Genomic DNA, 27,185 nt, shown 5'->3' on the forward strand with positions numbered 1-27,185 from the left:
TTAGTTTTAGATTTTAATAACCTCATTTCTTTAAGTCAGTGGAAATACTTTAAAATGGCATTACAGCACTATTGAATATTTGATTTCATAATCAAGATGTTTCCTTTTTTTCACATTTTTAAGGAATCTTTTCATCTTTCATTTACATTTATGGAGTCACATGATAACTATGGATTAAGTTTCATAACATGTAGTATGAAAGAGTCATGAACAGAATCATGTATAGAGGAGGTACTCATGATATTTTCCTAAAATCCTCATTACTGAATATTTCAAATTCTTGTCATTGAACTGTTTTCTGATTGGAAGCCCTAGAATTATGACTCAAGATAGAAAGTGAGCAGAGGTGGTAGAAAGAAGGGTCTTCTGTGACAAATCCTAGGTTGGTATTCTGTAAGAGGTCATTTAACACTCAGTTTTAAACAATCCATGCTGATCTCAGTACATTGCTATGTGATACATCTAGCTCCTATGGCCTCAAGGTGGTGAATATGGGATTGGAGGCTCCTTCACTTCATTAAAGCCAATGATAAAAGTTTTGCTGTTTGATAATAAGCTACAAACCGACTGTAGAGATGATTCAAACATTCGTGGCACCCTGCCAGAGTGTGGGAGGATTTGCAGGAGTTCAGATTCCACACTTCAGTGCAAGTCAAGTGGAAAGGGACGACACTGCTGTCTTGAATCAAGCGTCAGTGTGACAATGTGGTGACATCCACTGCTCTTACAGCTCTGCCACTCACCAGATGTGTGATCTCAAGAAACAACAGAGCTCTCGGGTTTTTTTTTTCCTCTCTATTTGGAAGTAAGAATATGATTTTATGATTTTTGGATGCCTTACATTTCCTGGAATAAGTAAAATATCCCATTTTTAAAAAGGTACTGACGTTAGAACCTCTAGAATAAATGCTGTTATAGTATAGATATACTACACTTGTGGACAAAAATCTCCAAACGTGTCAGTTCATTTGTATTACGCTGGGCTTGGAAGAATTTGCAAGTACCCAGGGAATAGTCCATTTGCATGTGTTTAAGTGTCGGTTTTCCGTGATGAGGAGGAGGCAAGATTTTTGTCTACCAAATGAATAGTTCATGGAAACAAAGTAAGTCTCTGGTGTTTTCCCTCCATTTTAAAACTCTCAGCCTCAAATAGATAATGGCAGTGGGCATAAATAAATCTGTGAAAATAAAATGGAAACACAATGATGTGTTGAATCATTACAACCTTTCATATACAGAAATAATTTATTGTTGTCACATTTACATAAATAAATCATTTAGGAAAATAAAAATTTTAAATTTTATTCGGATATTATGGGCAAATTCCAGCACTGAGTGAGCAAATAGATTCTTAACCCACAATGGAATAGATGATACTGCAATAACTTTTTGCTTTATGGGACAGTCCCTGTTACATTAATCATCATTTGCAGTTGATTGTGCCTCTTTCATCTCTGTTTCTCTTAGTAGAAGAATATAAAATCCACCAATCATAAGGTTCTTTTCATATACACACATCTATGTCAGGTGATTGTTGAGCCAAGCAATAGACTTTGAAAAAAATTGGTCTCTGGAACTATCAGGCTTAGGCATAAGTGTGCACACATCCACTAAAGTTTTCTTTTTAACTTGAAAGCCACAGTAGTTCAGACAATCATCACATTATCAATTATAGTTCACAAGGAACAGCTGAATCCAGCAAAGGAAAAATTATGTTTACGTTCAGAACTTTTCCTTTTACAGAAGTGAGGTTTTTGAATAATGCAAATGGTATTTAAAATGTTATATATGACGTTAAGCAGTCTTCAACTCTGTGACATGAAGATATGTATATTTTTCTTGAAATTATAATGTATAAAATTATTCACTTATGGTTGAAAGTATATTTATCTTCACGAACTCAATCTGTATTCTTCTAGTAGATTTCTAAGTACCTGATAAAGTGACTAAATTTGTAACACACAATTTAGATATTCACATATATATGTATGCATATATATTCATATATATATATGTATTCTGATGAAGTAAAAACATTTTCTAAACCCTAAAATGTTTTTTATTGTTTGTATATTTTAAATATTGTAGCCTTTTAGTGTACTATTTTCATTTACCTTCTTCACAGGAAAGGCAGCCATCTTTTATGATTTCCAACCTGTTGGCTATTTACAAGTTTCTTATAAATTTCTGACTTTAGAAAACGAGGAAATGAATCCTTGGCCATGAGACTATAAATTAGTTTCTGAGCCTCATCAAAGCATTTTGGAGTTGGTTCAGCAATATTCCTTGAGATGAGATCTCTGGTACTGAAGTCAATGTTAATCTGTAGAAAACAAGGTTGCATGTAATTACAAGAGATTTTTCAAAACATGCATGGCTTATCAGGATACATGTATTGCTGAATATTTCCAAACACAAACTTATTTGATGGAAAATATCAGCAAGATCATGCATTTTTTTCAACATGATAAACACGTTCTTGGTTTTAAAATTGGTCATAGCTTGAGAGGGGATGACATTGACAGGAAACAACTGAAGCTGACTTCTAATATTTTAAAAAGGCAAAATGAAAATGCACACAAGACACATTATGATTTGAAATATCTTTTCTTTCATACCAGTTTATTTTTTCTAACATTGATCTGAATTCCAAATGGGTACCTTACCTAGGAATAACTATAATGTGCTAGATGGTGTTTTACCACTCTCCATGTATTTAGCAAAACTTTTGGACTCCCATAGCAATGCTTTCCTATTTTGTTTCTTCCTATTTGGCAAAATGAAATCAGATTATATCTTTTCTTCACTGCCATTGTACCTCCTGAAGATCAAAATGAGCATATGTACAAGTATATACACACACACATACATACAATTAAAAACAAACAAACAAACACCACCACCACCACCACAGCAAGAAACCAAAGCCAATGTTGTGTCTCAAGAATAGTCTAAGAGTTCTATTATATTGGAACACATCATTCTCCAGAAGGACCTAGTAGAGTTCTATTATATTGGAACACACCATTCTCCAGAAGGGCCCAATAGGGTTCTATTTTATTGGAACACACCATTCTCCAGAAAAACTGTTAAGGTTCAGACCAACTTCTCTATCCATATTTGAAGATATTTTAGCAGCAGCAGTTTTATCCAAGGCTGCTGAATTAAACTAAAAATATTCATGACATATAAAATATATTCGAATCTTAATATTGTAATCTCCCCAAAGACAGGTGCTGTATCTCATTTATCATCATTTCTAGTACTTAGCTGAATACTCACCACATAATAAGAAATCAATAGATATTTATGGAATAGAATGAGAACATCTCAGGAGAAAATGTGAGAGCTGATAAAGTGTTACAATTTGGGAATTTGGTAAAGGAAAACTTATAAATTCCACTTATGTAGCATTGAAATGAGGCTAAGTGATAGGGAGACAGAGCTGCAATTAAATTCAATTCAGCCTTGTGTATAAGAAAATCAAATCTGTACTTTCAATTTTCCATGCAAAAAAGAGAACAATAAGGGCTCTTAAAGAGTTTTATTTATAAATGAATAAATATTATAAAATATTTTAGTGACTATTATTTTAGGGAAAAGATTAATAAAAAATAATGAATTGAGAAAGAGTCATCAAAAAGAGCATGATCAGGCCTCATATAGTTTCCTTTGATGAGGATTTCAGATACTCATTGGTCCCAGATCCATCTATAATTTTATCTTTTTGATCAGTTTTTTGGTCCTTCCTCAAAGATCCAGATAAAATGTTGAAACTTCATTAAACATCCTCAAACCTGGAATCAGTTGCTCCTTCTTCATTTACTAGGGCACATGATCATTTCAATTCTATCCTTTAACATTGATGCCTAGTCTATTGATAGTCAGATGATATAACAAGAGGGAGATCCATTGGTGGATCCAAATGATGGGGCTGTCTGTTATGTGCCAAATGTTTTCTCTATTTTTGCAACAGACATCTGATGAAATAAAATTTGTCATAGTTAAAACTGAACAATACAAAGTCAGATCTAAGAATTTGGTGAAAGATTTCTGACAGATCAACAATGCAAAATCCTGATGCAGGAAAGAATTTGAAGTTATAAAGAGATACTTGCCTGGTTTGCTGGTGTGTAATTTGCAAGAGAAGAAGCCTGACTTCTGTGTAGTGTGAGATTTGAAGAAGGCCAAGCCAGGTAAAGTATGTGCTGTGATAACGAATTTAGCCTTCACTGTAGTAGAATGAATGAATGAACAGTGACTACTCTCAGGAAATTGTCTTGCAAACACCCATGCTAACCTGTTTCTTATAAGTATCTTGTGTTATAGAAATATGTGAATATAAGTTACAATTTGTTTCTTCAATGCAGAAATTCTTCAACAGCATCTTTAGTGATTTATATCCCCCTGATGATATGTGGAACAACTTAACCTGTTATATTTAGACATTCTCCAGAAGAGGTTTGACTGACCGTAGCATTAATTGGTGCCTACTGAATAGTTATATATACTGTTTCCAAGTCACTATTATCAACACCTTCACTATCATCATCACCACCTTTGTAATCACAATCATGTCTGATGTATGCATTCATGACCTTTGCGGTGTAGTCCTGAGTTACCCATTTTGTTTGTTCTATATCCACTCTGCAGCCAACAGCTCTACCACTGAGATATACCCCCTGTTTCTATGTACACTTCATATTCTAACAAAACTAGAAAATTCCCAGCATATTCTCTATGTTTTGCTACTTCTGAACATGTTTTTCATATTATCCTGCTTAACAAAATGGCTTTTCTTATATAAATCTTCCACAAGACTTTTTGTCTTTCAGATTAAACTCAAGTAATATTTTCCTTATGGGATTATGAGCAGATTAAAAAAATTGTGATCTCACAAAAGGTTTTTCATTACAGAGAATCTGTCAGATATTTACACTTTCTGCATTCCTCAGATGGCTAAGGACCCAATAAACACATATTGTAAAACTCAAGTGAAGAAATGGTTGTGTATTTATTTAAAATCATTCCAAAGTTTAAAAAGAACTCCATTTAAATCCATTAATTCTAATTAATATTATTACCAAAATGTATTCATTTCTGATGTGTTTGCTTCCCAGCCAAGGAACTGCCAGCCTCAGCCATTGATAACTCAGTGATGAGCATATCTTTGTTCCCAGGAGATAATCAGTAGCGTTATGAAGATGTGTCTTAGCAATTCAGCTTAATGTCAGTGACAAAAACATCACACTCACATGTTTATATAAATGTCATTATTTTCTTCAACTTGTTCAAGCTTGACACACAGGAGTCATCCTTGACGCCTCTTTCTTCTCTAATTATTACTCTGTGTGTGTGTGTGTGTGTGTGTGTGTGTGTGTGTGTGTGTGTGTATGTGTGTATGTATGTGTGTGTTTCTGAGTCTGTGTAAATTGTGTCTTTGATCTTGGAGCCTCACAGTAATTTTTTTTCATTTTCACTTTTATGCCTACAGTTTAGGTTTTACTACTTAATGTCTTTCCTTTCTCTTTGATGTTTCATATAAGATCTTTTCTTTGCAACACTGTGTAATGTATTACTATATCATTTTTACCAAAATGCTGTTAATTATACAAATATTATGGAATTCCATTAATTTTCTGTGATATGTATGTGAAACAACTCACTGTGACATCTGAGTCACAGTATCACAGAAGAGATGTCTCTGTTGTTTTCTTGTTATTATGTATAATTTTGATGTAGAAGTCTTGAGAAATAAGGCTTATGTTTATAAACAGATTTGTGAATGAAAGCTTTAGTTATTGTTAAGAGTTTAATTTTGGTTATCCGAGAAAGGGAACTTGTTACAACAAAGGCATTCAACAGTTCAAGGGATGGAAATTAACCTGTCTTTTATTTTCTATCTCTTCCATTTTTTTCTAAATTGTTCGTTTTCTACATCTCTCAAAAATACCTGCAGAATGGATATTCATTTCCAGTAGACTGTCCTCTTTTCTTTCTAGTTTTATTTTCCTTAGCAAGTCTGTTTTATCCCATGACAAAAATTTTGAAAAATGAATTCAATTAAAAAATAATTTGCAAGAATATATAAAGATGATTTAAAATAGGGAAACAATTTCAAGTGGAATGTAAATACTGATATACTAATTGATCTCATGTGTATCTTTTATGTTAACTGTCACATACAACTATAAAATGATTACATTTATGTTATTATTGTTTAGGAAAATGTACCATATATTTTAAAGCTAGCCATTTTATGTATGATATTCCCCGATTTTAACTCATTTAGGGCATTTATTAAAGAGTTGTGTAGAACTGTGCTAGAATGTGAGATTGTGAAGAAAATCATAATGAGAAGTCAATCCAAAAGAAAAAAAATATGCTTTCTAGAAGCAGGTCTCTCCCAAGAAAATGAGATTTGAAACTGGCCTTTGAAGTATCTTTATGAGTAGGAAATATGAAATCTGGGGCATGCCTGTGGGAGGACTCACTGAAAGAAGTCTGCTGGGCTTCAAAGGGGGAGAGGCAAGAGCTGGGTGAGTTAAGCAGGTGGTAGGCCCTGGAGCACTCTACTGTTTTATGTATAGTGAGTGTAATGAGGAGAATTTTAAATAATGTGAACACGTGTTTGAATAGTGACTAACTCTGAGTGGCCCCAATAACAAGGTCTCAATACGGGGAAGATGATCTAGAAACCTTATCAGACAGGTGGGCAGTAGATGGTGGCTTAGAGAGTGACCCTGCAGGGACATCTCATGTATTTTCCAAACACATTTAGTAATAGGGCAAAGAGGACTTATTGCCCAGTTATTATGACCAGAGAAAACATCTTAAGAATGTCAGGGTTTGGGGCATATTCTAAAGGATGATAGAAATGCTTATTAGATATGGACTGTGAGAAAAAGAATGAAGAATAGAGAAGAATATAGAGATGTTTACCATGATCTAGTCAAAACAATGGCAAAACAGAGTTGCCACCAACTGAGATTTAAAAGATGTCGGTAGATGAAAGCTTTGAATGGGAAATAGCACTCAGCTTTCAATTTTCATATATATATATATATATATATAAATTTATTATATGTATTAACAATATAGCTATTGTTTATATCAAAGTAAATATATAGCAATATATATTAAAATATAAATAAATATTCACTTTTGCTAATATAGATACTCTTTGATTTCAGGTACTTTGAGAAACAGTTATTTTATTTGCTTACATTTCAAAATGTTATCTTCTTTAACTCAGAATACTACACTGCTAATCTCAGAAAACAGGACACAAGATTGTGATTTTTATGAAAGGACAGTTGAGATTTCTTCACAGCCACTTTAAGGCTTCTAAGTCCTTCTGTTTTTTTAAAAGGTCTTGGTGCAGTTGACATGGATAAGTCTGGCATTGAGATGATGGTTCTCAGGATGATGTTTGTTGTAGTTAAAACATTTTTATTATACGATCCAGAAAATTTTCATACTTATGAGCATTGGTTAGCTGAAAGCTATACAAGACAAATCCATTTTTGTTTTCTACACCAGCATTTTTATATTCTTTCAGCTTTCAACAAATTGTTTTCACAGGAAGAATGTCTTTTAAAGTGTACCTGTTAGCTCTCTCTTTTGACTCTAAACTGTGATTTATATATTTTTACATAATTTGAATGAAGTTTTCAGTTCTGCTCCCACATTCAAATTACGTGGCTCTTCCTCATTTAGGATGTATAGTGTAGCAGGAGACTGTCTTTAAGCAAAGGATGTAAGCATGCATAAGTAAAAGGCCTTACAAAGCCTGAGCAGGTACCTTCGTAGACCTCATTCATGGCAGCGCTTAAAAATCATTATTTAAATCAAAGCCATCTGTAATCATGTTTTTGGTTACTTAATTCTATTTAATCACCACTAACACTTCCTGTATTACTTCATTTTTGACATCATTAAAGGAAAATGAATACCCTGAAATACATTCTCAAAGTTGCGATTAAAGAAGGCATAGCCTTTTGCAGCATGTACAGGGAATCTGTGCCTGCTCAAGACTGTATCTGCTTGTTATCAGTGGTTTTGGTGACAGAAATGGATGACACAAGTTGGGAGGCATTGCTAATGCATTAAATTGGGGAAGAGAAAGCAAGAGAATTGAATTAAAAAGCACCTTGATTAATTAGACATGTAGTTAAAGCAAAGATGGAATTGAATAAGAACCAGATGCCTCTTCAACTTCCATGGCGAAAGGAGCTGACACATACGAAATCATGATGTACACAGATTTATAAATATATATGCTGGGACTTTTTGTTGTTGTTAGTATGGCCGGGCTGGGAGGGAGTCCAATTCATGACTTAATCACCAACATCAACTTGGTTGTCCCAGGTTAGAAGACACTAGAATACAGGGAAGTTTAAAGAATGCATGATGTTTGTGTTTTTAATTTGACATGCATGCTCCTGGGTCTTCTTGGGGAGGGAAAATAGAAGAGATCTCCTGGTTGGACTGGGGTGGGTGGGCCCGGGAACTTGAGAGATCTGGTTGTGGGAGTGAGAGGAGGAAGACGATACTGAAAGGATGACTGGAAAGGGGGCATTTTCTGGGTTACGTAGAAACTGTATACAAGGGAAACTCCCATAAATCTACAAGGACGACCCCAGGTAAGACTGCTAGAAATAGTAAGTATGTAGCCTGGACTGCCATCCTCTATGATCAGATTGGTGATGACTCTAATTGTCATCAGAGAGCCTTCATCCAGTGACTGATAGAAATAGATACAGAGACCCACAGCCAAACATTAGGCCAAGTTCAGGGATTCCTGCTTAAGAGAGGGAGGAAGGATTGTAGGAGCCAGAGGGATCAAAGACGTCATAAGAAAACCCCCTGAAACAACTAACTTGGCTCATAAGACCCACAGAGTCTGAACCAACAATCTGGGAGCCTGCATAGGACCAACCTCTAGAATTGTGAAACTTGGTCTATTGTATGACTCCTAACAATGGGGGCAGGGGCTGTCGCTAATGCTTTGGCTGGCTCTTGGGAACCTATGCCTCATACTGATTGCCTGGGCCAGTCTAAAACCAAGAGGAGGTGCTTAGTCTTATGGCAAGTTGATATGCCATGCTTTGCTGATACCCATGGGAAGCCTCTCCCTTTCTGAACAGAAACAGAGGAAGAGTAGATTGAGGAGGTGGGGAGAGGGAATGTGAGGAGAAAAGGGAGGAGAAATTGTGGTCAGGTTGTAAAATAAATAAATAAATAATAAAAAGATATTTGAAAACAAAGCTTAAGAAATGTACAATTAGAAGAAACATTCATATCACCCTTTGTTTCCTAATGTGATATTTGAGCCTGAGCTTCATAGTCTAAGACGTCAAACAAATTAGAGAAAATATGAGAGGGAAAATGAAATATTTCCTAGAAAAGAAGATAGATTTTTGTGTGACTGTTTGTTTTCTTCTGCCTTTAGGATAAATATCAAGGCTCCCAGTCTATGTAATAAGCACTTAAAAATGAGGAGCTGGTCTAGAGAAGGAATTTGAAAGCTAGAAGCATAGGCTGAAGGCATCTTTCCTTGCTGATCCTGGTGGCCGGGAGGCTCATCATCATCATTATTTTTTCTCAACATCTCTACAGTTTGGGACATTTTTCTCCTGCACCATAGATGCTGGTAACATTTCTCTAAGGCAGTGAATGAAGGTGCTGGTGAAACAAGACAGTCCTCATAAAAGCACTTGGCAAATATTCCAGTTTCTTTAGTCATCATTCTCTATTTTTGTTTCTATTATCAGTCTGTCTGTCATCATCTATCATCTTTTGCACATTTTTTTAAAGAGACCCCTTTAATTGACTATAGATTAAATGATAGTTCAGAATGAAAGGCGATATGAACAGCATAGTGGCTTTTTTTTACACCTTGACACACAGCCTCATGCTGCTTAGGTCAATTGCTTTGGGTGTAGATGGTCCTTTCCTTGACTCTTGTTTCTCCCATTCATCTGTCCTTTATTCTTCCCTTCTTGTTCTACTCATTTCCATCTCTTCTCAAATCCTAGCCAAGGTTTACCACTTAACTTTTCTGATATATATTTCCTGATCTCCGAGACTCAGAGTTTCCCATTACACAGTTTCCTCTTACTTTACATTTTCCCATAACGATGCTTGTGAAACCCACTGTAATTCTTTAAATCTTGAGTCTTCCCAATAAGATGGGTAGCTCATCTACTGAGGAATCAATAGTGTCTCTTTTCTTCAATATACCAACATAGTGTGTAGTATACAATATATACACAACTGTCAATAAATGATTAAAATGGAAGGCAACTAAGAAATGAACAAAACCAATATATTTGGAGATAATTATATTTGGGAGTAAACTGTTAGTTATCATTAACTAGTAAATAAAAATAATTCTCAAAGTGACTTCAATACATTGGAGAATTGACACTAAAATGAAATGTGAAAATGAATATAGGATGGAGAATACCAAGTGTCATTACAGTAATAGAGGAAAATACAGCTGCACACTTCATAGGACCCTCTACACCAACAAGGCACATACCTATTTCTTCCTCCAGCTTCAAACTAACTTTTTTGAAATAAATAATGCCCTTTGTCAGAATCATAAGTCTGCTCTGACCAGATATTCGTCTGTTTTATACTTACTCTTGCATTTTAAGCCAGTTTTCTATTTACATAAATTTTACTTTTAATAAAACTGGAGAAACATTATAATTAAATAACTTATTCTGTTTACATATCCTTATACCCATAGGTAAATGTAGTTCATACTTTTCCTTAGAGAGACTTTTTTTTGTAATAGATGAGATCCATGAGCAGTAAAATGCAGAGAATAAGTAACTGTGAAGTGCTTATTCCGAACTCATACACCTGCTGCAACCTGTAGCTAAGGTTCAGGGAGTGCTGGGGCAAGGGAATAAAGATTATAAGAGTCAGAGTATAGGACACCTGCTGTAAGATAGTGTCTTCTCAACATAACAGAAAAGTTGCACCTAATGACAACACTGGTTGACATGCCAGCATGGATGGAGGAAATTTCACACAGCCCCACCCTTAGATAAAGAACTATAGGCAATGAATGGCTGCGGAGAATGAATCAGTTTTCTTCAGGGATGGGCCCCACGAGATAATTCAAGCCCAAGTGGTCAGCCTTAAATACATGTACATATGAGCAACACTAAATGTACTCAGTAGTATGTGTGTATATGTAGAAGTAAAGATTAAAGAATGGCTTATGGATTTGAGAGGGAGTAGGGGGTGTGGAGGACTTGAAGAGAAGAAAGGGGCTGAAAATGGTGTAAATACAGTAGTCATATAGGAAATTGCCTCCAAAATTTAAAAAAGTAAAAGAAAATAAAATAAGGAAAGAATCTATTCCATTTTTTGATGATAAAATGATACTAAATTTTGGACATATTTATTGTAGAATATTATTTTAAGGTGTGTTACTTTTGTTTATGTTGCATTTATTTAACTCTGTGAAGCTGTGTTACTGTGCCTGTCTAAAACACTTGATGGTCTAATAAAGAACTGAATGGTCAACAGCAAGGCAGGAGAAAGGATAGGCAGGGCTGGCAGGCAGAGAGAATATATAGAGGAAGAAATCTGGAAAAGGGGATCAAGAGGGATCCAGAAAAGGGGAGGACATCAGGGGTCAGTCACCCAGCTACACAACCAGCAAGTCATGGAGTAAGAGTAAGATTTACAGAAGTAAGAGAATGGGAAAAGCCCGGAGGAAAAAAAGTAGATGGATAATTAAGTTAAGAAAAGCTGGCTAGAAACTAAGCCAAGCTAAGTCTGGGCATTCAGAAGTAATAATAAGACTCCATGTGTGAATTTATTTGGGAATTGGGTGGCAAGCACCCTCCCCCCCCAAAAGAGCCCAAACAATATAACAACACATATTTGTTTTAATTAGTTCAATTAGTTCAATTGCTAGCAATTTAACTCAGGGCCTTGTGCACGCTCATTATGCACTCTGACAGCAGGCTGCAACCTAGCCCCTGAATTTGTATAATTTATAAACACTCTACTGTGGTGTTACTGCATAGCTTTCTAATCTCACAGAATGGGAGTGAACTACTGGTTACTAGTAATAGTGGGTATAACAGTGGACTTGATGTTGCTCTTACTTTTTAAGATTTATTTTTTTTATTTTATGTATATGAGTGTTTTGCCTACATGTGTGTGTAAACCACATCAAGTCTGTGGAGACCAGAAGAGGTCGGATTCTGTGGAACCGGAGTAACAGAGCATGATGTGAGCTAATATGTAGCTGCTGGGATCAGATCTCAGGTCGTCTGCAAGAGCAACTGGAGTTTTTACTGCTGAATCATCTCCCCAGTCTCTCAATAACTTCTCTTTTTACTGATGACATATATAGAATATAATTTATAAATATTTCAAATATGTGAAAGCCATTGGTGGAAAATGAAGATAGTCTTTTAATTTTTTCTATGATTAACAGTCTCCCAAAGTTAATAAATATTTTGACTTTAACATCTCTGAATATATGAAATTAATGGTCCAAAATGAAATATGAATAAGCACAATCATGAGAATCATGTTTTTTCTACACTCAAGTGCTTTTTATGTAAATTAGTGAAACTTGAAAAAAAGTTGTCTAATAATATTCAGAATGTCTAGTCATTTACTCAAAATAGCTGGGTCATGCAATTTTCTTCATGAAACACTTCCCCCTTAGCCCATAATGGTGGAGTTCCTTCAATGAGTTTCTCTTTTGAGTAGAAGTTGATGTTTTGTTAACATATTTTGTGCAATGTATGTTCACATTTATTTTATTAAATCCTTAAAAGCCTGTCTTTACATCTTCAGAGAAATCTACAAGTGATTGCTTTCAGTACTTTTAAAATTTAATAGCTCACCTAGGGACACGCTCCTAGAAAACTGTGATTAAAATATTGTAAAAACTTTTCCACATGGTATGAGTCCTAATCTTATTATCTCAGTCATCACCATTTCCATCGGCTTCCTGTACACATGTTATTTTCCTGTTTTAGATGAGGAATATGAATCCCAGAGGTGAGATATTTGCACAGTAAAAAAAGAGGCACAGGATTTGAATCCAAATTGAGATCTATTCAAACTTTAGATTCCGTTCCATATCATCACATCTCATGATTAAAGGGGTGAACCAAAGAGCACTATAAGAGAGAGGGCATGAAGTGCAGCTGAGATTCCTACATATCTCACAGGAACCTAGAAGTCCAGTTCTTGTGTACAGCCTGTGAGGACGGTATTCTTACAACCCTGTGATCTCAGTTTGCAGACAAGATTCAGTAGCTAAGTTTAGTATAATCTAGATGCATTCAATGAAAATTGATGAAGGCTGTAGCAATTTTACAGCTGAAAAAATAAAGACATGGGTATTTGAAAGGAAAGAAGACCAAGTAGACATCTAGACTTGCTTCTGCCACTGTTCTTCAGTGTAGGGCTTTCTACCAAGAATATTGGCTATAATTTAATTCTTTATTAGAGTTAGTTACACAGCTTCAGCTGAATACAGAAATAAAGGAGAATAGTCTACTATGAACTCCTCTGAGACTGACTTACTGCTTATGAAAATTATTGTATTTTCTAACCTACTTATAAAAATGATCACATAGTCTTGTCAAGTTTGCCTTCCAGATAAATCTATACTCTTTCCTATTATGTTTTTATCTCCAACAATGGAGATAAAGATCTCAAAGCTATTCTCCATTCTTCTGCTGATATTAGCAATACCAAAATACTTGCAATATATGAAAATATATGGATGCTTTATATCACAGTGCTAAGCCAGTATCTTTAATCCTGAAATATTCTAGCTTTGCTTGCTCTTTTCATAAAATATGACTGATTTTTTTCATTACCTATTTCTTTAATCGGTGATTTACTGTACGAATCTATCCTATACCTTTTCATGGGGTTATAATCTCTCTTTTCTATAATGGCAATAATTAACTTTTAGTGTGTTTTATTATTATATGGTCTCCTTTATAATTGTGGAGTTTTGTTACAGGTCAATTACTTCTGTCTTCTTGAATTTATTATGTGAACAGATACTCAAAATTTCTGTTTAATAAATAAACCTACTATCATATGTATTACCTTTTATGTGTACTTGAAATACAAAGAGTATTTGGACTTAGCAACTTAGTTGGTAATAAAACAAAACATTGAAATGTCCTGAGACATTTGTATTAGAAACAGTGAATGGTAAATACTAAGAAAGACAGTGGGTGCATGTTTTGATAATACTTTGGAGTCATTTGAAACATTTTAACCATTACTTGAAAAGGAACCATAATTTTATTTATGTTTTATTTAGATTAATTAGATGTGTAAAATGTTAAAAGCTATAAAAGTTTTATATCCTAAAACAATAATTGCATTATTTAGCTAAATGATGTTTAGTTTAGAAGGAAAGCTTAGGAAAATAAACAGAGCAGTTTTGTCAAAATTATTAATTATAACTGAGTTCAGCTGTACTATTTTATATTTTTAATTTTTATTTTATTTCATATGTATAGATATTTTTCCCTGTGCATATGATTATGCATCACATGTGTGCCTGGAACCCTTGGGTGCTAGAAGAGGTCATTAGATTTCATGGAAAAGAAGTTACATTCGTGATCTGTCTTGGTGCTAGGAATTGAACCCAGGTCCCCTGCAAGAGCATTGAGTTCTCTTAGTCACTGAGCCAACAATTCAGTTACTTAGCTACAGTTTTAAGACTGTCTTTTCATTAGCTATTTTTAATGAATAGTGTTTACTAATGTTATCTTAAAGTAGCCACTGCTAATTAGATTTGTAAGGAAGGAAAACTACTGGCTTTTGAAGGAGGATTGCAATAAAATATATTTTTTTAGGGTTTCTTTCAAAACCTTTTAGAAAATGACACATTAATCAACCTGAAAAATCATATGTACTACCTTTCCAATTTTCCAGAATTATATATTGATTTTTTTCGGTGGTGACTTGGAAATGAATGGGGAAGGATCTCCACAGGAGTTAAAGTTCTCCACTCACTGTGAATTCCAAACCACACATAAGTGGTTCTTGTGTCTGTTAGTGTTATACTAACCTAGTAATAACTGCAGTAGTTAATGTCCATCTAAGAGTTGAGCTTTTATGTCCTAGCTTTTATCAATGTATTTGTAGTCCATGTAACTTATTCTCTGCCTATAAGGACTACCACTTTTCTCTCAGCACAAATCCTAATGTTGGATCAGAAACTGTAGTAACTGTAGCAGCTGTCAGTATTTTACCCCATTGCCAGTAGTCTGTTGTGTGGGTATCTTTGTGGATTTCTGTGGGCCTCTCTAGCACTTTGCTTCTTCCTATTCTCATGTGGTCTTCATTTACCATGGTCTCCTACTCCTTGTTCTCCCTCTCTGTTGTTGATCCAACTGGGATCTCCCGCTCCCCCAAGCTCTCTTTCCCTCGACCCTTGCCCTTCATTACCCCTATAGGAAAGATCACTGGTGCTATGAGCTAATTTGTGCTATTACTACTTTAATGAAGCTTCCTGTTTGCCCACTACTTACGAATTTAAACTTTTTGCTTCATGTTACAAATTTTCAAGGCATCTTTATGAAATTTAACATGTAAATTGTTTAAATACCAGTAACAATTAATACTAGACTACTTAGGGTCCAGTCTTTGTATTGATGTACTGAAAGTTAAGCCAAACACAAATGAACCTCTCCATAGCAGAAATATCATCTAGAGGCTCAGTGAAAACATTTTGGTACTAGTGTGAGGATCCGAGTTTGTATTTTCAGCCCCCAAGTCAAAGCTGGCCATGATTAGAACCCTAAAGTTGATGGGGTGGTGACACACGGATCCTCTAGCTTAGTTGGCTAGCCAGTCTAGCCAAAACAGTGAACTCCAGTTTCAGTGAGAGACTCTGCCTCAAAAATCAACATGGGTAATCACTCGGTGTGCTCTTCCCTGGGGAAGACTGTCTCTCTGCTCTGCTTTCCTTGGCTGTCTAGTTATGTTGAGGCCTCGTGGACTTTCCTCTGTCCGCTTTGGTCTGTATGAAAGAAGAAGCCATGAATTTGAAGGAGAGCAGGGAGGGGTATACGATAGGGTTTGGAGGAAGGAAAGGGAAGGGTGAAATATTGTAATTATATTGTAATTTCAAAAATAAATAAAATTAAAAATTAAGGTGGATGATTAGATAGTAACACACCTGGAAGTCAATGCCTGGTCTTTATATACACAGTCCAGTGAATCTACACATATCATTTGCTTGCAAATAAGCACCATCACACATGTGAACACAATAAAAATTAAAAATAAACACTGTTAAAAGAGATACTATCAGAGTAATTCTAGATTTCACCTTGAGACCCTTTGTATTTTAGTGATCTTTAAGTTGCACGGATGGAACATGGTCACTTCATAAATAGCTCTGGCTCATTTTCACACAAAGGCAAGTCACACCCCCTTTTGAACACAGGGCATTCCTGCATTCTCTAAGGCAGGCTTCTCAGACATTAAAAATGAAAACTTCTTATATTCCACTGGTTAGATGGTTTTCTTTCACATACATTAATTTATAAAATATACCAGTGTTGTGGTATATTTATATATTGTGGCCTACTGACATTTTCTATCTGGAAAGAGAAATGATTAGCTTACTCTTTAGATAGGGTTGGCTCTGTTTCTAACTGGGAACAGCCAGTGCGGGCTGCAACTTCCTTGTTCTCAAATACTTGACTCACCTCTTTTGGTGCATCAGCGACAATGAATTCAGAATAAATCATCTTGGCTTTGGTAGCAATCTTTTCTCTACTTTCAGTTTTCTTGAAGTCTTCACAGGCAAGCCAGAACTCAACATTCTCTTCACTGAATTCTGATTTTAGAAATGTTCGGAAAGCATCCAAACCAGCTACAAAATATTTAAGAAAACTTTGCATCATCTATAAGACATTAACATTCCCTGAATAAGTCCATTGTATCAAATGAGCATTTATTGAATGTTCAGTAGGCAAATATTTAATCATCCAGCCTAAAGTAATATTTACATATTATCAATTCCAAATTAGAAAACTTAGGTTTTAGGAGTAATCACAGGTCCAAAATATTTTCATTTATACTTTAAAAATCAACTTCATTAACAAGAAAATCTATGATTTCTATTTCTAGATATGACATGTTTCAGAGACTGTCTTGATGACTACGGGATAGGAGGCCCATGGGCCACTGAACTGCTTGGCTCAAGTTAATTATGTTATAATAACCAGGGAAAGAATATGTTTCTTTTCTATAAGCTTTGGAGACACAATTTGAAGCTGAGGGAAAAGGTTATGTTGGTTTGGGCTCAGAGGAGAAGAGTCAATGTTGACCTTAAACCGTTTGTGGTGACTACATTGGACAAATATGATCTTTAAGCCAAGAAAGTACTGGCAAGATATTTTGGGGTGAATATTTATTCTCCTCTTCTTTTTTGGTGGACAATTGTACTTCTGAAAGTCAAATAAGGGGGCTTTCCCTAATGTTGCTTTAAGCGATGTACTGAATGTGAAATCTGTCATATTCTGCCTCACAGCCAGATTTCCTTGTGAGCGTGCATTTCTCTGGTAACTTTGCAATAGGTGCTGCATCGGAGTTCATTTATTTTGTGGGCTCATTTCCTTTTACTTGACTAGGACATGTATTTATAGAAAAAATCAATAACCCCAGTTACATCTTCAACCTATAATGCCCTACTCCTTGTCCCCCTCATTATTATACATCCATTAAAATATGAGCCACAAGTCATTGCTTTGATGGATATTTGAGTCCTTGAATTGCTGCTTAGGTTTCTACTTTGCTGCGTTGAAATGTGCCTTCCAGAATTCTGTTGTGAAATATCCATAGCTAATTGTAAAAGGTGGTTCTTGCTCAATGTTTTGAGCTAACTATGGTTGAGAGTGTGCCTCTGGCTATGTGCCGTGTTCGAAAGATTATGTTCAGATCTCCTATTTTGACTAGACTGTTCTGGTATCTTAAGGTCATAGTATTCAGTTTTGGAGTTTGCATTTGGGAAGATATGCTTGTAAGTGAGGCTTTATGTCTGATAAGGAACATGTTCTTCAGGGCTTTTGTCACTCAAGAATTTGCCTTCCAAAACACTGGTGGTTTCCCCTTCATCAGTCAAGAGGGTCCCTTTTGCACATGCAGCAGGCGGAGTTACTCCCTTATGTCTCATCCTTTGGAAGAAGGAAGCTTATGGAAATACAGGGGATTGAAAGTTTGAATGGAAAAAAAAGAGAACATGAAAGCAATAGGACCTGTCAAATTTTTATAGGTTGCTGTAGAAGGGAAACAAAAGTGAAATTTAACAATAAAATAAGGCACAGCTTTTTAGAACAAAGTGTCTAAAACACTAAATAAAAGTGGCGTGATGTTTTTCACATGTGAAGTAATGTAAAAGTGAAATTTCATTGTAAAAATGACAAGATACTGATTAAAATTCTTAGAATAAATGTTAGAGAGTGTGGTTGTTATTAATGAATGAAAATTATTATTAACTATATGAAAATTAAATTAACTGTGCACTAAGCTTGTCTGCCATAAATTTAGACGTTAAAATTTGTAGTAAAAGGCAAAATTTTCTCTGAAAATCCAAACCATGATGCACTTTTGAAATCCAAACATGCAAGATATAGTATTCTTTAATAAAGAAATACTTTGATTCTTGCCTGACAATATTTTATGTGTATCATTAGGGCATGTGAAGCTTTTCTCCTCAAGGGATGTGTGAATGCCACATAGAGAGATGGATGTTAGAAATCAAGAAATGATCTTGTTTCCTCTGCTCTTCAGTTTCTAGGAAGGCCTACTCTCTGAAACAAGCGTTCCTTCCACACCTTAATTTGCATTCAAGGCACAAAATAATTAATTCTGGGGTCAGGATTCTCTGTCCTGTATTCAGTATTTCATTGACTTGCTCTTCTGTTCTAGACACATTTTAATCTGAAAACATTCCAGATAAGTCTGGACTAACACATTACATGCAATAAAATTGATTCTTGAGGGCAGTGTGCAGGATGGAATGACTTCATCTATTTAGAAGTTGTAGCGGACAGTAAATGGAATAGGTAGACAGTAGGAATAGAAAGCTACCAGGAAAGCCAAGTCTACATAGAGGCAAAGTTGGCAAAAATATTTAAGTAGTTTGCTAGGGTTACAGATAAAGTATACCACTATTAATTATCTTGTTTTTAAAAAAGCCACATCAAATAGCTATTTAGACAAATCTATGGCTTTGGTCTTTTATTTGAGTATTTGTTGTTTGGGGGTTTTTGCTCTTTTGTGGGGGTCCGCCACCCAGCTCCCAAGTAAATCACACACAGAAGCTTATTCTTTTTTTTTTTTTTTTTTTGGAAGCTGAGGATCGAACCCAGGGCCTTGCGCTTGCTAGGCAAGCGCTCTACCACTGAGCTAAATCCCCAACCCCAGAGGCTTATTCTTAATTATGAATACTCGACCTTAGCTTGGCTTAGTTTCTAGTCAGCTTTTCTTAACTTAATTTATTCCCATCTACCTTTTGCCTCTGGACTTTTCCCATTCTCTTACTTCTGTAAATCTTGCTCTTACTCTGTGGTTTGCTGTGTAGCTGGCTGGCTGACCCCTGGAGTCCTCCTCCTTCCCTGGCTGCTTGATCTTTCCCCATTTTCTCCTTCTATATGTACTATCTGCCTGCCAGCCCCACCTATCCTTTCTCCTGCCTTGCTATTTGCCAGTTCTTTATCAGACTATCAGGTGTTTTACACAGGCACAGTAACGCACCTTCAAAGTGTTAGACAAATGCAGCATAAACAAAAGTAACACACTTTAAAATAATATTCGCCAACAAGAATTAAATAAATGCCCAGAAAGTGTGCACATGAGAGCAATTGTCTCCATGTCAGGACCCTTCTCAGCTCTGTTCTGCATGGCTTTGTACAAATATCATTTTCTCTGCAGTCCCCACATTACAACCAGAAGAGGACTCTAAGAGACACCTAGGAAACTTAGCTTTTTCCTTTGGTTACACACTGAAGAACACAAGAAACTGCCCATTCTAACTTAGGGAATCTATTTTATATCCACAACATCTCTAATTAATGTCTTTAGCTGTACTTGAGCTGTAGGTGGATTGCTTCACAAACAAGTTTAGAACTTAGTCAATAAAGACAAAATATTCAGTGTATCTTAATGTATTTAATTCAATCAAACTTTAAGTATGAATAAACAGCAGTGCAAAATGTGCCTGGCTTTATTATTTTAAGCTTTTCTGATACTTTGTTACTTTAAAACAGAAATGTCATTTGGTAAATACAATGAATACTATCAATATGCTCTATCTTGTCTTTGTAGTCTCACATTTTCCTCTCTGGATGACCTTGATGTACTGCAAAGCAGATTGTTTATTAAAAACAAAAAACACAAAAAAACAAAGAAACAAAAAACCCCAGAAATTGTGGAAAACTTTGTGACTATTTTGTGTGCAAAATTTAAGGTCAATACCAAAATATTTTATATGATGGATCACAATTGCCATATCAGCACATATGCATTAATAAAAAATGACATGTTTTTGTATTCACTAAAAAATGAAGACCATTTAGTTGAAACCCACTAATATATTTCTATTTTAGCTCATGAGTTTGAAATTAAGTGCTTAATTTACATTTCCTGTTGTTGACAGTTTGCATATTTTTTTTCGTTTGTATTAATGGCAAACAGCAATCAAACACATCAAATGACAGTCTAAGAAAATGGCAAGCTTTTTGCTTATCATTTGTAATTAAATTTTCCTTGTACTCATAACTGAACTTTTGACAAACTTAATGTAGGCTCAAACAAAATCTGTTTAGACTCTGGGCCCTTAAATTCTTATTCTTCAAATGCTGATCAATATCAGACTTCATGAAATATTTGTCATTTTTCAAGGTTTAATGAATTATGTTTAATTACCATCTTTAAAATGCACTATTGCTTGAATCTTACCTTGGTTAGCTAAGAGGGAGTCCATATTTTCAGACCATGCCAGTGATTCCGTAGTTGGAGACCTGTAGAAACAGCATCTACCCTTGACAATAGCATTGTGATCTTTCTCTTTGGTAACTTACAGTAATACTAAAGCTGAAGATAGTATTTGAATTATATCATTAAAATGAGCCAATGATGAAACAGGAGAATGTCAGTAAAATTCATATCATATTTTTCTAATGTGTTAAAGTCATAGCAACATAATGTGGAATATAATTTGATATCAGAAAATTATTTATCTATCTAGCCAACAGTGTTTATATTTGTGAACAATGAAAGTAATGGCACAAGAGACATATTCATTCTGTGAAGCAACTATAAATTTTTCTGATCATAATATTAATTATGGGTCACTTTGTTTTGAAAAATTCTCTTGATTAAAACTAAAATGAATGAATGATTATTTTTAAGTTTTCATGGCATACGAATTTCCCTGTTTAATAATTGTATTTAGAAAGTGAAGAAAGGCTTTAAAAATTTCTAAAAATGATGATATAGAAAATGTTTGATTTTAGTATTTTGTTGTGTTTACCCTATTCTGAATCAGATTTTATTCTCCTTATGCTGGTAGATCAGTTCTGGACTGATTTATATAAATGTAGGAATCTATTCAGGGAGTATGATATATTTTTTCAAAGCAGTAAAATATTTATGGACTGAAGTTTTCTGAGGAAGGCATGCTTTGGGGGATATTATGTAAAATAATAAATCAGCTTTAAGATATAATCTTTGTGAGATATAAATATATCATGTATTATTTCTCTTAACAGATAAATATCTTGATGAAACCAGTCCCTATCCACAGGAAGCCATTCCTGGGCAAAGAGCTTGATTATGTAGTAGTGATGTACAAAAGGACAAGGGGCAAATTAATTTAAATCATATATTAAAACAATTGACAATAAAATAGAGATAGTCTCATATCTAGCTATCCTTATAAAATGTTGTATTGCATATCAAGATGATAATCCTAAATATGGTTTTGTGAAGTGCTTATTATTTCTTTATGGTCTTTTGTTCGTAATTTACTGAGGCTCTTATATGCCTTTTAAAGGATTGTCTATGTTCCCCCACTGTTTGAATATTTGTTGTATTTTCATATAATAATAAGAGGACTGAGGAAGAGAGGCTACTGGGTATTCATTTTTCTCTCTTAAATTATTGGCATCTTCTATCTCAAATTTCCTTTCTAAGTTATGTGCCGAAAACCTCAATCTTTCCTTTAACTTACTAATGAAGGCACAAGTTGTCTAGGAGACTTTTGCAATAGTGATCTCTAATTGAAATGGGTATTTAAAAAGATTTGCATTGTTTAGTTTTCATTGTTCATAAATTAAGTATTAGTCTTAATCCTAGATTTAATTTCACACTGAAGTGCATTTGAGCATTTACAACCTGTTACTTCACTAAGATTATGTTGAATCACATGACTCTCATACTAAGTTTTGTTGGAATTCTGAAAGTATCATAAAGGTCATTTAAAATGCACTTGTACAAAAACAGTCATTTGCAGACTGAAATGTGATGGTTGATGTAATATTTAAATGTTTAGAAATCCAGTACTGTGGAGTATATGGTAATACATAGGGCAGAGAGGAGCTGGGCCTTAAAGCGCATCCTTCTAAATGAGAAGTGGCCATCAGGTAAAACACAGAGAAACAGCGAATCCATTCCAGTACAGAAGTCTACTTCTCCGTTCCTATGTAGGTTCCTTAATAACAAGTGAAAGCTGTTATTTTCTAGCACCCAGAAGAGTGTGGCTAGGCTAAGAGATTACTGATCAAATCTCGATAAAGGCTGGTATAAGATCACCAATGGAAAGGAGATGTGACTTTCAGGATGCTGTGAGAATACAATGAAAAAACTTGTTCAAAAGTGTAGACAAATTGTTCAAGCTCCACATCCTACAGTGCTATGGGCAGAGGAATCAGAACCAGAGTGTGACAGTGTGCCTGGAGAACCACCGAACATTAGGACCTGACTGTCAACCCCGAGGGAAATGAGGGACAAAGGAACACAGCCTGTAGGTTGAGCCAGAATTTGATTAAGCTAAAGGCAAAAGTTGGGTCCCACGAAGACCCTTTTGGAAATGAAAGAGTCTGAGCATGGAGATGTTTTCAATAAGCAGAAGCCATTCCTATTGTTCGCATGATTGTGCATAAACAGGAAAAATGGATGGAAAAAAAAAAGTCCGGAAAGTAGTATGGAAGTAAGGACAAAACAAGAATGTTTTGAATTACAGAGATGTACTTAAGTACTCGTACTCTGTATTCTGTATATACACACATAGAATGTTAGACACCCTACAATTAGAGTTGCTGGAGTGTTCTACTATAAATTCTGGTCAAGAAATGTTGACTTTACTCTAAAGGGGTAAGGCGCTTTTCTGCTCTCTGAAGGGATACCCCAGTGGCTTGTGAAGATGCTGGGAATGCTTACTTTGCCAACCTATTCTCACCTAGAAGATACAGTTTTGAGTATTTATTATACTGAAAGGGATGGAAGTAGTGGAGTGCTTCCTTTTCAGAAATTAGGTTACAATGCATCTATTTTAATGATTAATCTTTCCTACCACTAAAAATTGTTAAATTTGGGTTTAAATTTGTAATCTTTGGGAGGACAAGTTTTGGTATTGAGAAACAAACTGAAAGCTAATATTTATCAGAACAATAAAATGTGCAACCGTACTTTGAATGTTTTTATGTTATTGCATTAAGCACGTTATATACCTTTCATCAGTTAACACTGACAATAATAGTGTATTGAATTCCGCTAATACCAATGACTAAAAGGGGTTATAAATGCTAGTAACTTGTACAATATCACAAATAGTAGTGGGTAGAGTTAATATTTAGACACAGATTTGTTTAGGACCCTAACTCTTTTAAAACTTCTTCCCCAAATGCATAAGTCAACATATATGTGCTCATTTTGGAGCACATGTAGTAGAATAGTTTTCCTGCAGTAGAATGTCACATACTTCTCCCAGACTTAAACAGTAGTTAAATTGTGGCAATTGATTACTCAATAGAAACCAAAAAAAAAAAAAAGAAAGTCTATGCAATACGTTATAAAACCTTGTAAATTATACAATAAATGTAGAAAAATTCTTAGGTTAGATGTGCATGAGAAATATAATTGTATATTTTATAAAATGCAGCTATAGAAATATCAGTAAAATCCATTAAATAAAAATTAGATTATAAGAAAATGGCAACTAATTTAAAACTGTACAGGCTTCATTGATTTCCTTTTTACTTGTATGCTATCTGAAATAAATGGACACTATGCCGTTCTCTCATTACTACTTTTCTCCTTTTCATTTTATATGTGTGTTGATTATATCCTTAATGGAGGTTATATGTGGCTCTTTTCCTGTGTGTGTGTGTGTGTGTGTGTGTGTGTGTGTGTGTGTGTGTGTGTGTGTGTGTATGAGAGAGAGAGAGAGAGAGAGAGAGAGAGAGAGAGAGAGAGAGAGAGAGAGAGAGAGAGAGAGAGAGAGAGAGAGAACTTCATAGAATTCTGGTGTATAAGCAGAGTAACTTTCCATGTGTGTATGGTTTGCCAGAAAATTCACTGTGTATCTGGAGCCAAAACTGCACTTAGTATTTCATGGGGTTTTGGCTGATTTCCTGTCTGTTTTCTTCATTAAGCAAGTGGCATCTAGGCCGGCAGTACCCATATTGTATGTCCAGAGAAGAGCCAGACCAGATGGGAACTGCGTGAAAGCTACCAGTTACCTTGCTAATTGTGCCAGCTAGAACCAGTTGTATTGCATTAAAAAATGTGGAATCCAACAACTTCGCTGTTCACACTCAATTAGCAGTGTGCTGGAGAATGGAAAATTCAAGCAAAGAGTTCATGTGCCCGAGGAAGTGACAGCTGCTTCCTTCCCCAGCACTTAATATCCATGTAAAAGTTTCTTAATAAGTACTGTGATAATGAATGATTTTTACAAAGATCATATACGTTTTATTTCTAACTCGCTATTTTAAAAACCTTGATGAAAAGAAAGATCAATGATCTGTCTACTTTCACATTCTTTATCTAGCAAACAGAACTTAGAACCAAAGCAAGTCACACATTGTTGACATATTTTAGAGAGAAAGAAAGAAAAAAGAATCAATAGAGAAAGGCAAAAAAAATTAGGATGAAAGGCAACAATTAACATTTTTATCATGAATGAAGGTAGCAAGTCATAGAGACTACTGAAGACTCAGGTGCTTCATTTATACATCTTCTGAGAGAAAAAGAGCTTTAAACAGCAACTCACTTCACTGGCATTTTGCGTCCCACTGTCTGCCTGTCACAGATGATGCAGTTTCTCTTTCTGACTGATCTTCAAGCTGAAGGTAACATGACAGCAGGAACATTACAATTAGTATGCAAATACCTGTCTCTGGGTTACAAGTTGGCATTTTTTAAGTCATGCTAGTCTCAGCTTTTATCATTTTGTTAAGATTTCTTCTGGTCAAAACATTTTAACTTCCAAGGAACAAATAATTCTTTGAATAAATGTGACATTTCTCTGAGTCAGGCATAAAATATAACTATCCCATTAGAATAATAATTCTGCTAGTTTACTTGCTAATTTTCATATGCATTCATTGCTATGACAACTAGTATTCTCAAGATGTTCAATATTATAATATTATAACATGCACTTAATAATCACCTTTATTATGTTTAAAGATCATTCATTTCCCTTCATTATTTGATTTTGCGAGGCAGGCTGTATCTTTTAGCACACGTAAACAGCCACTTAAATTAAAAAATTTTACTGGTATATAAAAATGTTCTAGCAAATGCCTTATACTGTTACCCTCAACTTGTTCAGCTGCTCATAGCTTAATAACATGATTATCTCTAATATTTTAAACTATGAATCTTATATAATGTATGCCCATATATCTTAATTCAACACTGATGCTTAAAATAATAATGCCAATATATTTATCAAAATAAAGTGTATATGCCGATGCTTTAGTAAACGGTGTTTGGTAACCCTATGTATGCTTTGTCAAGCTTTGATCGTAACAGTAGTATAGATAGGCTTCCTTTTAACTTGGAGTTGGAACATCCCCATTTGTTTGCTCTACAAAAATTCCCACTCCGTGAATGGCCCTGGAGTATTGAGACAAATGGAAATAAAAGCAATGACCTAAACAATCAGGGTGTCATTAAGCAGTGAAATCATCAATTAACTCAATTCATTTTGTTAGTTCAAGCACCATTAAGTAATGTTTTCATAATATGCAAAAACTGAATCATTAAACATGTTTTGGCTTTTGTTTTGCTGATTGGGGATAATACAACACTGAGTTTATAATGTATGTTTGAAGTTATTTTCAAAATACATTATATTAGAAAATAAGTTTAAAATTTAGATGTTTTCTTGGTAAAGTCAGTCAAAATATATAAGAAATAGGAGGCAGAAATAAGATTATTTTTTCACTGAAACTCCAAGACAAAATTAAAATTCATGCTTAGAGTTCAATGAAATTATTTCTTTTCTCATAAATCCTTCTAGAAATAGTAATCATAATTTGTTTATTTATGACTTCCTATTCCCTTTAAAAAGCTCAGTTCATTATTCGGGAATTTTTTTTTTTTTTTGGTTTGTTTTTGTTTGCAAGACAGAGTCTCTCTGTGCAGCCTTGGCTGGCCTGGAATTTGCTCTGCGGACCAGGCATCCTACTACCTAGCTAATATGAATATGTTATTTTACATAGCAAAGGGACCCAGTGTAATTATCTGGGGCCATTTCAGAGGAATGGTAGGAGGGATTGAGTGTGTAGGAGGATGTGTGTGAATGGAACATAAGACTAATGCACTAAGAGAAGTATCCAAGAGTGAAGAAATTCAAATGGCCACTAGACTTGAACAAAGGGTTAGGAACACATGCTCTCCTCAGAGAATCTAGGAGTCAGTCTATCCTACTAATATTTTGATTTAACCCAACAGGTCTAACTTTGGCCTATGATTCCCAGGACTTGACACTTACATATTTGGGTTATTTTAAACCATGAAGTGTACAGTTGGTTCTCATAGCACCAGTAGGCATTTGTTATAGCCTGGGAACTCCACTCCTTAAAGTCCTTAAAAGAAGATTCGCATATAATAAAATGAGTATAAATTTAGAGTGTAGA

General features: G+C 34.8%; 1 protein-coding gene across 1 annotated transcript; it reads right to left on the minus strand.

Annotated features, from left to right (window-relative positions):
• Positions 1-2,119: 2,119 nt before the first annotated feature.
• Rgs21 (regulator of G protein signaling 21) lies at positions 2,120-25,320 on the minus strand. The gene is made up of 4 exons (XM_052736578.1): positions 25,310-25,320; positions 20,995-21,071; positions 16,740-16,906; positions 2,120-2,323 (listed from the first exon to the last, which is right to left on the minus strand). The coding sequence occupies exons 1-4, from the start codon at positions 25,318-25,320 to the stop codon at positions 2,120-2,122; spliced, it is 459 nt and encodes a 152-aa protein (XP_052592538.1).
• Between the last annotated feature and the right edge of the window lie 1,865 nt (positions 25,321-27,185).

This window comes from Peromyscus californicus, unplaced genomic scaffold (genome assembly GCF_007827085.1).
Source record: "Peromyscus californicus insignis strain IS unplaced genomic scaffold, ASM782708v3 Scaffold_14__1_contigs__length_90479793_seg_2, whole genome shotgun sequence".
Lineage (NCBI taxonomy): Eukaryota > Metazoa > Chordata > Mammalia > Rodentia > Cricetidae > Peromyscus > Peromyscus californicus.